Here is a 10,303-nt window from a genome sequence, read left to right as displayed (position 1 = left end):
AAAAAAAAAAGAAAAAAAAAGAAAAAGAAAAATCAAAGTCTATGGTATTAACAACAACCCCTCCATATGTGGGCCCCACATGATGATGATGGAAACCAAAAAACCTGGGCCAGTCACATCACAAGAAGGCTCATACCCAAGTCACCTCTCATGGGGAAGTGGGTCATCTAAAAGATGGCCCATGTGATGTGCAGTTACCTTTAACCCAACATCCTAGTTAATCTGACCATCCATCATGGTCATCTTGACCCATTTCAACCTGACCATGGTCAAATCACAGGACATCTCTAACCTAACCAAACCCCACCCATGAGTTGGGAAAAAAAAAAAGCCCCACATTAGTAGCAACCAGCAATACACCACATGTGGGTCCCACGTGGACACATTAATTATAAAGAAAAGTTAAAATAAAAAATAAAAAATAAAAAAATACATTGAAATTCCTTTTTCTCTCTGTATACAAAAGCTATAATTAATATTCTACTAATAAATTAAAATCTCTATTTAAGGCAAGTGGGAAATATAATCTAACCCTAGGGTTAAAACCAACCCTAGTTAGGGTTTCAAACTAGTGGGGTTAAGCCAAAAATACTTTAAAAACAAGGAAAGCCTTTTTATTTATTTTTTATATCTCCTCTCATTAGTATATGTGTGAGAGAGAGAGAGAGAGCTTTGGTTTTGTTTTCTTTTTTGGATTTGGGTGGGAAAGGGGTGGAAAAAACAGGCGATGGAGGTCTTCTCATGGCGGCCATGACATTCAAATTCCTTCGACGGTCGAGATTTCTTCAACTTGGTAATTTCTCCTTCGTTTCCCTTTTTACCCCTCTCTGTTTTGAATGTAATTTCACTGCCTGCCGTGGACTGAGGTGTTAGATCGAATGTTTAGGGTTTCTGTCCAAACACCGAAAGTGGGTGCCTTTGGAAGGGGAATAGAAGGATCCTGACCGTTGGATCTTGTCTTAACCGTACGTTTTCGTAGATCCACGGGGTTTGTCGATCTTTGCTTGGGTTTTTGAAATGATTTGAGAAGTGGGGTTTCGTTGGTTTTTGATTTTTTTTTTCGGCCTTTTGTGTCTGGGTTCTTTTCTTTTCGAAGATGTCTTATGATAATTTGTGTACTTTAAATGAAGGGAGGTTGCGTATATGAGGGTTTTGATTTTCATGCATGATTTCAAATTTAGGCCTGTTTTTTTCTGTGGTTCTTGTTGAGTTTGAATGAATTGTGGTTGACTGCCTTGTAATTTTAAAATTTGTGTTGTTTGTTCTTATTGTTGATTCGATGTTGTCGGTAACACTGAATGCCCAGATCATAGATGGTTTAGATGGGGGAAATATGCATTGTTTGGCCACGCAGAATAATTTCTGTTGTCGTACCACCGAGTGTACAGGTGGACCACACCTTTCCTTGATCCAGAGCATTAACATGGTGGGCAGCATCATGAATTGGTCATATGTTGAAAATCCCCGCTATTGGAAATATGATGGGTGGATTTTCTTCTGCAGAATGTGAGGCATTGCCTACTTCGTCCAACTATTGATTCGTGACTGCCCAGTGAAGGTTTTTTTGCTGATGTGTCCATCTATAATGGAATGTGCCAGATGAATGGCTGTAGACCACAGAAAAAAGGCCTCATCCGTATGGTTGATGAGTCGAACAAAGACAAATGGCCGCTTTGTTCTGTTGACTAAGTGTTGTCTAAGTACATCTTTGATCTTCGTGCAAGTTTTCTAATGTGTGTTAGTTTCTTAATGGGAAGTTGTTGCTGGGTTTGATTGAATTGTAGTTGAAGTCCTTGCTCTAGTTCGATGGCATGCATTTTGGTTGTTGATTTCATGTTGTTTTAAGCACCTGAATTGTACTAAAAAAAGGGCTAGTGGCATGAAGTGCCCTGTGGAATACCTCAATAGTTGACATATGTGTGGCCTGGAATCATGACTGGATGTGGCTTGGTCCAAAAATCAATGCAATCCGAGAAAAAATAGCCAGCTTAAATCAGCGGCATGGAAATGGATTGTTTTTTCAAAGTTGAGCAGAAAACGAGCAATGCCAGATTCTATTAGCAAACCTTACAGTGATTGGATGTTTGGGGTTGCTGAATTGCTTTGATTGTTGGCATGTGGCCCATCCCTGTGGTGGCCCACCCCATTGGCATTCCTGATCATAACACACATCTGCCATGTGTATGGTGGGGAGCACAATGGAGATTATACGCAAAGCATGCATTGTCACTGCATTGGGTTGTTTGAGAATTTATACTATGGCGGTGACTGAGAAGATGTGTTCCTTGTTCATTTGGATTTGCTTTGTGATTTTTTTTTTTTGGTACCCCATGGCTTTGTGCAATTTTATTAATTTTATTAAGCAAGTATTCTTCTTCTTTTTATGTGAAATAGGGTTTGAGTGGTCGAGACCAGGATGATTGATTGGCAAAATGCTGGAATACGCTTGGGTTGTAGAATCAGATAGCAGCAGTTGACTTCTTGTTGGTTTTGCGGAGGCATCCATTGCCAGTGTGCAAGAAAAAAGAGAGAAGAAGACTAAAGAATGGACTGCAATAGAGATGAGGCCCTCAGGGCAAAACAGATTGCTGAGAGGAAGTTTACAGCAAAGGATGTTGCAGCTGCTAAGAAATTTGCTTTAAAGGCCCACAACTTGAATCCGGAGCTGGAGGGTATTTCCCAAATGTTAGCGACCCTTGATGTGTACCTCGCTGCAGAGAACAAAATAGCCGGCGAAACAGATTGGTATGCAATTCTCAATGTGAGTGCTACCGCCGACGATGAGACTGTTAAAAAGCAGTACAGGAAGTTGGCCCTTACACTTCACCCTGACAAGAACAAGTCGATAGGTGCTGATGGTGCATTTAAGTTCCTTTCCGAGGCTTGGAGTGTGTTATCTGATAAGACTAGGAGAACGGCATATGATCAGAAGAGGAACGCTAAAGGATCCCAACAGAAAGCTTCGCAGCCAAGCCGGAACCAGTCTGCCCCTAATGCTAACGGTTCTCATAAATCTGCTAACACCACATCTTCGAACACAAGGCCTCCAAAGAGTGCTGCCCGTTCGGCACCAACCACCGCCCCTGCTACTGCTCCTGCCACCACTCCCGCCGTTTCACGTCAGTCGAAACCCAATACATTTTGGACTTCATGTAATCTGTGCAAGATGCAATACGAGTATCTTCGGGTGTATCTCAATCACAATCTTCTTTGTCCGAATTGCCACAAACCTTTTTTGGCTGTAGAGACAGGGACTCCAACGAATGGTTCCAATGCCTCTGTCCCGTGGTCTTTTCCCCAGCAGCGCCAACAGAATGCGAACCATAATGCTGCAAACAAAACTGCTTATGGTCATGGAAGAAATGCCTCAACTGTTCCTAACATGGGAACTGCAGCGTACCAGCATGCAGTGGGCCACAATGCATATAATCACGTGAGCTACCAGTGGGCCACATTCTCAACCACACCCGGTGTCGCGACCGTCTCAGCTCCTGCTGGCGCTCAAGCTGCCAATGTGGTGCACCACACATACGATAAAGTGAGGAGAGATCGTGAGGAGTCACTTCGAAGGAGGAATTATTCTTCGAGGAGGACATCTAGTGGTTCCCATGCGGCTAACAATAATGCTGCTTCTACTAGCAATGTGGCTGCATCGGCAGAGAGGCCAACAAAGAAAAGGAGAGATGACGATGGTGGAAACCATTTTGGAGGAACAAATGGAACAAATGCGAACATGGGTGTTTTTGAAACGGATAGAGCCAATGGCATTTCTAGCTCGTTGCTAGAGATGCGGAATTTGTTAATGGAGAAAGCTAGGATAGAAATCCGCAAGAAGTTAAATGAATGGAATTCAGGAAAAGGTGCCAAATCTGTGGCAGCAAATGTCAATTCAAATGATCCTAACAAGTTAGATGGGTCCGCAGATGGCAACAAACAAGGTCCTAGTGCAGTACTGCCCAAACCAGTAGTGATCACTGTTCCAGATCCTGACTTCCATGATTTTGACAAAGATCGGACAGAAGCATCTTTTGATGCCAACCAGGTGTGGGCTGCATATGACGATGATGATGGGATGCCACGTTTTTACGCTCTAATCCAGAAAGTTATCTCTTTGAAACCGTTTAAGATGCGCTTTAGCTGGCTCAACTCCAAATCCAACACCGAGCTGGGTCCTGTAAACTGGGTCGGTTCTGGTTTCACCAAGACTTGTGGGGAATTCCGGGTGGGCCGGTATGAAGTCAACAACACAGTCAATGTTTTTTCACACAGGGTTAGGTGGGACAAAGGTGTTCGAGGAGTTGTGAAGATCCTTCCAAGGCAGGGTGAGACTTGGGCTCTCTATAGGAACTGGTCTCCTGATTGGAGCGAAACTACCCCAGATGATGTTATACACAAGTACGATATGGTGGAGGTACTCGAAGATTATAACGAGGAGTTAGGGGTGGTGTCCGTCACGCCCTTAGTTAAGGTTGCTGGTTTCAAAACAGTGTTTCACAAGCATATGGACCCTGACCAAGTTAAAAGGATCCCTCGAGAGGAGTTGTTTCGGTTTTCCCATCAGGTTCCGTCTTGGTTGCTTACAGGAGAAGAAGCTCAAAATGCTCCGAAGGGTTGCCGGGAGCTGGACCCAGCAGCTACGCCTCTGGAGCTTCTTCAGGTAATTACAGAAACTAGAGATGAGGTGGTGGAGACTGCAAAACAACAGCCTGCTAGTTGAATTCAGGATGTTTTGGGCTTTCGATCCATGTGGAAGACGAAGATAGTACCTGTATCAATCAACTTATTCGCAAAAAATCGAATGGGCTGCTGTCAGCATGCATTGCCCTGAGCTCTATTTCAGTTGCAACATGGCGATAGCTTAAGGCGACTTTACATCATTTTTTGGGAGTCAGTTGTGGAAATCAAATATCTTTTGGAGGTTAAAACTGCTATGAGGTTTCTTTGGTATGGGGAACTTTTTGAAGCTCCATGAGGTGAGTGCTGCTCGTATTTGCTTCACTGCAAAAGAGCTGTTTTTCCTTTAAAAGACAATGGTCTCTCTGTTGCAGCCAGTCAATTCGGTCAATGCATGAGCTGCAAATCTCTCTCATGTATCCTTACGACTTTGCTCAAATTTCTGGTTCTTGTTTTCAACTGTGAGGCAATTGCATCTTCTTTTCATATATTTTTCGACTTCTATTTCCTTCGTTCTGATTTTAGACCCAAAAACATGTTGTAGATTACTATTGTTGATGTCAGCTTATTTTGATCCAAGTACTGTATTTGTGGAAGGCTGACATTTTATCCCGTAGTATTCACTTCCATCTTTTCCAGGACATCTATTTGCAGAGCTCTGCTTAGCCCAAACACACTGTCCAATGCACCTCTATATGTGACAATGTGCATTGTGGGTCCCACCGCGTGGATCATTGCCCAAAAACCAGGCTGGCCAGCTTGGAAGGCAGGCTGCACTAGTTTTAGAAAAAGTTGCTAACAGTTTGCATTCAACATACAGTACAGCCCACCTGATCAGTGGACTGGCACTATTTTTGGCCTGCTCATCTACATGGTGGTCGCCCACCTGATGCATGGTTAGATGTCCATCTGCGTACCAGGTTGGTAGGATTGGCTTCGTGTGGGTGGTGCTGGCTTAACAGTCAACATTCAACACATGAGGCAGTCCACCTGATTAGTGAACCAGCTGGATTTTTGTGTCGGGTCATCTATGTGGTAGCCACCCACCTGATTCATGGCTCAGATGTCTGACTCATTTGCCAGGTTGGTAAGATTGACCTCGTGTAGATGTGTATGTGTGCATAGCAGAACTCTTATTTGTAAATATGGATTAGCATCATCTTAGCTTCCTCTCATATATGCCACAATGCGGTCCTCTAGTTCGCATTAATGGGCCAAGGAAGTGTTTCTGCTGGATTGCAAATGAAAACATTTGAGGTTAAATCCTTGAATTGTGTTTATAGAAGCAATTACTTTTTTTTTAATTATTATTATTATTATTATTATTATTATTTCCCTACATGCAAGCTGATGTATCCTACATTTATTAAAGGACTGCAAACACAGGATCGATTGATGTGAATTGTGTAGTATTTCCCCCTGATTTTGTCACTGATATTTGCTGATGACACCATTTTGTTTCAACTCTCTAATCACTACCGCAATTTCATGCTCATATTAGAGACTTGAATAAGATTTTGACCATCTTGGTGGCTTATCAATGCCAGTTCTGACTTCTGAGACCACATCGCTCATTCCTGACGTAATTCCACTCTTGCAGCCTTTGCGAGGATGGTACATGATGCTGCCTGCTTCACCTATGAGTTTATCTTATTTACCTAGAGGCAAGCTAGCAATATGTGCTTTTTTTTTTCTTTACTTCTATTTATCATTGCCTCTCAGCGATTCATTTTTCATCATCAGGCGGCATTTATTCATATTGGCATATATATATTTTTCTAATTTTACTTTTGCTATGCATCTACTGATATACCTCTGGAAATATTGGTCTTTGTCATAGCATAATCTATATTATTTGAGTTGCTTTTGGGCATTTTTGGCCCTGCTATAAGTCAATGACCTTTTAAATTTTGGGTTTTTGGCATGTAGAGCCATTCAACAAACAACAGGGGCATTTTTGTCCTTGAAAATCTCTCCTGCGAGTAGCCTATTCTGACATCTGCTTATTGCGCATAGACTGCTGGAGGAGTGTTACTGTTGACTAGGAGCCCAGGCAAAAAAGGCTCTGTGAGACCCACCATGATGACATAACATCTGCTTTGTACATTTGTTGTGCAGGCTCATGTTAGCTTGTCAACCTGAAAATGAGGCAGATCTAGAACTCGGGTGGGCCACAACATTGAAAAAGTTAGGGATGGGTAGCCTTCCATCAAAACACTCTCGGAGGTAAAAAAATAAAATAAAATTAGAAAGCCTCAATTTACTTGTTTTGGACTCTACCTGAATATGAGTTGAATTTATCACCTGTCCTGCTTAGGATTTCTCATGCTACAATGTACCATTGGATGAGTTTGTGTTTTGGGAAATCTAACTCAATTGGATTTGATAGGATTTGGTCTTTTGCCTATATGGTGCTAAGGAATGACCAGGATTTGGTGATCCGGCCTTCTTAAGCTTGTCTAGATTAGTCATACTGTTTGGTTTAGCAGGTCTGGATTGGATGGACCAGGAACAGTCTATAAAGTTTGAGACTTCCCTCTGTATGCCCAGCTTATTTACTTGTTTCAAAGATTTGGGTTTGCAGATGGATGCAATAGAAACAACACATCAACCCATCCTACTCTAGCAAATCGGTCACTGAACCAGTCTCTGCAGGTGGTCTGCTTTGAGGGCATTGTTTGCAAATTATGGAACTTGTGTCAACCTCCATGTTGCAGGAGAAATAAATTTCACTGTGTTAGTTTCATGCAGAAACTCTTAAAACTGGAATTTCACTATTGAAATATCAAAGCAGAAATCACATCCTCCATGACTTTTGAAAACTGGAATTTCACTATTGAAATATCAAAGCTGAAATTACATTCTCCATAACTTAAAAAAAAAAAACCAACTCCTAAATAATTTAGGAAACTGACTAAAACCAAAACAAGGAAAGTAAATCTGAATTAGAAACTGACTCTCCATTAAGAGAAATGCCACGATGCTTTTTGAGCGTTATTAGTTATCATGCTCCTAGTTGCATACTGACGTGTGGATAGTCTAATCAATTTATCTGAACTGTCCTTTATGTCCAGCTCACACTTCATCGGTCATGATGAAAAAACTGGCAAAGGTGGTCCGTTCTAGTCAACCAATCAATAGCCTTTGAGATGACCTATAAAGATTGATTATGGAATAAAGCTCCATGCAACAATTTGAACCATCCATTTGTTGGGGCCACATCATGGGTAAGTTACGGTTTTGGATGGATGGAATCATCATGTTTGTGTATTTTGATAAGGTGGCCTTGTAGAGTAATGGACAGTGCACATTTTGATTGATTGCACTATCCATTTATGTTTAAGAAACTAGGGAGCACTCTTAACTTATAGTGCTCTGAGAACTCTAGTCATTTCCTTAACTAAAAGAAGCCTTAGAGAATTGGAAGACCATCTTAAACAATTAAAACCAAAACATGCTTAAATCATTTAAGTAACAAAAATGACATGCATATGAACAATCTGTCACAAAACCAAACCCATAAATGCAATAATGTCAAGTCAAGATTTTTTGGGTCTTTTATTATTTTGAATATATATGAGGTTTAAGAACCAAGATATCAGCAATATATTGGTTATTATTAATGCTATGCATGTTTGGATGGATGTATTTGTATGGATGATGCATCCAGCTCTCCAGTGCTCGTAGAGCACCATAAGCTCTAGTGCTCATTGAAATAGGACACTTGGATGGTCTAATGGGTTGATATAGACTGTCCATTAGGTCCAACAAGCATTTCATGGCCATGCCATGAAATGTTAATATGGACGGTCAAGATTGTCTATACAAAAATAGGTCCAATCAACTATTTGTTGGAGCCACAATGGATTGTTTATGATTCTAAAGAATCAGTTTTTTAGGCAATCTTAACCAATCCCACGCGGGCATTGAGAAAAGGGTGGGTATAAAAACTAAGGCGAAATCGAGGATGTGTTGGATCACCCGATTGAGGTCACTTTTGCAAGGTAGCCCATGGAATGAATTCTGGACATCATGGACAGTTCAAATCAGTGAATTGGGCCAGTGATCTGGGAGCATTTGAGCATCTCTGTTTCTTTACTATTAAGTGTCATTATTATATTAGCTAATTTACATAGTAGTAATTTATCAGTCATCATGGACCAAAATAGCTACTGTTGTAACATGATGTATCAGTGTATTACAGCCCATGATGCCTGCTATAATGCAGGTCTTCAAGTTCTTCCAGTTTATTTGCTTCACATGCATAACAGAAGACATTTGTTCTTCTCTTTTTTCCGCCACTGCTTTCGACATGCAAATGGTGTATGTGTGTGTACACACTTTTTTTTTATCGGAATACCCCGAGTAATGTGTGTTTTTTACGGCATAAAAGAAAAGTTATTAATACTTTTGTGGCACAATACTCGTAATTTCTCTTTAATAGATAATGGGAAAAATACTTGGGAGTTTTTCTCGTCACTTCTTTTTTAGTTTTCTTTATTTTTCAAGTAAATGTAACTGTAGAGGAATTATATGATGTGTTCCACATCTTTGCATATTTTTCGGTGACACGCTGGATGGATCATTTTCAATTGAATGTTGACCTTTGTTGTATCCGTCTATTTGCAGGCCATAAAATTTTAAGATGGTCTTTAATGAGATTTTTGAGGAATGGTTGATCCATGGTGGGACACAACAGGCCAGTGGTCTAGATTACTGAACTGTGGACCCCCATTGTCAGAATTGGAAGCCTTTGTATTCTGCACAAAGATGTTGGCCAAGCACTATTATAATTCCTGGTAACCTTGCCATTATTTTGATTCATTTGGATTTTACAGATGCAAGGATTACAAAATAAGGGTCTTGATGTTACATGGATTCTTTGAACCATGTGACACCGCCTGTCGGGAGAATCTGTAACGTTAACACAAATACGGATTCTCCGGCAATACATGCTGTGTTACCGACTGTTCCTTGTGTGATCAGTTTATTAGTATAGGTGTTGGAGTAGAAAGAACAGCAGAAAGGGAACTAGGAATAGGGAGAGAGATCAAGATGGCAACCATAGTCCATAGTACTTGGATGATTATATGGTGGTCTTAAGGAGATCAGGAGAGTGACTATCATCCACAGTTGGGTGAAACATACACTGATGATCAGATGCTTTTAGAGGGAGGTGAGCATATCCATGCGTACATGTCTGGTCATTGTGGTTGGCACGATCGATGGGTCTCTCTACCCAACGCGATCGGCTGGATTAGCCTACACCACCATAGAAATATTTAATCATAGTAAAATACAATTTATTAGTACATTGCAATTGTTTATATATATATATATATATATATATATATATATATATATATAAAACAGGTGTTGAACATCATTAGTAGCCTAATGCATGCATTAGTGGCCTGTAAAAATAGAGTCCATTGTTCATTGATCCATGCTGGTGTTCTAATGAGGGACTTCTACCGGAATCTGACCCATCCGATCTTTTGTTTTGTTTTTTTTTCTTTTTCCTCCCCCTTTCTGAATAGGGGATTTGTTTTTGTTTTTATCTACTGTCAAATTTGTACAAGTTATTGGTGGATAAGAAACTCTGAATTGGGTGTTTTTGAGGAAATCC

At 40.7% G+C, this 10,303-nt stretch overlaps 1 protein-coding gene across 1 annotated transcript; it reads left to right on the top strand.

The window, feature by feature from the left end:
- The first annotated feature begins 635 nt into the window (after positions 1 to 635).
- LOC131239457 (uncharacterized) lies at positions 636 to 5,162 on the top strand. Its single transcript, XM_058237163.1, has 2 exons — positions 636 to 793; positions 2,395 to 5,162. Exon 2 carries the CDS (start codon positions 2,546 to 2,548, stop codon positions 4,715 to 4,717), a length of 2,172 nt encoding a protein of 723 aa, XP_058093146.1. The 5' UTR covers positions 636 to 793; positions 2,395 to 2,545; the 3' UTR covers positions 4,718 to 5,162.
- The last annotated feature ends 5,141 nt before the right edge of the window (positions 5,163 to 10,303 follow it).

Source organism: Magnolia sinica, chromosome 3 (assembly GCF_029962835.1).
Source record: "Magnolia sinica isolate HGM2019 chromosome 3, MsV1, whole genome shotgun sequence".
Taxonomy (NCBI): Eukaryota; Viridiplantae; Streptophyta; class Magnoliopsida; order Magnoliales; family Magnoliaceae; genus Magnolia; species Magnolia sinica.
Note: the sequence above shows the minus strand (reverse complement) of the source record. Positions and strands in the feature narration are given on the sequence as shown.

What these genes read in the sequence shown, in the direction of transcription:
- LOC131239457 (XM_058237163.1), top strand. Translation starts at nt 2,546, where the DNA reads ATGGACTGCAATAGAGATGAGGCCCTCAGGGCAAAACAGATTGCTGAG.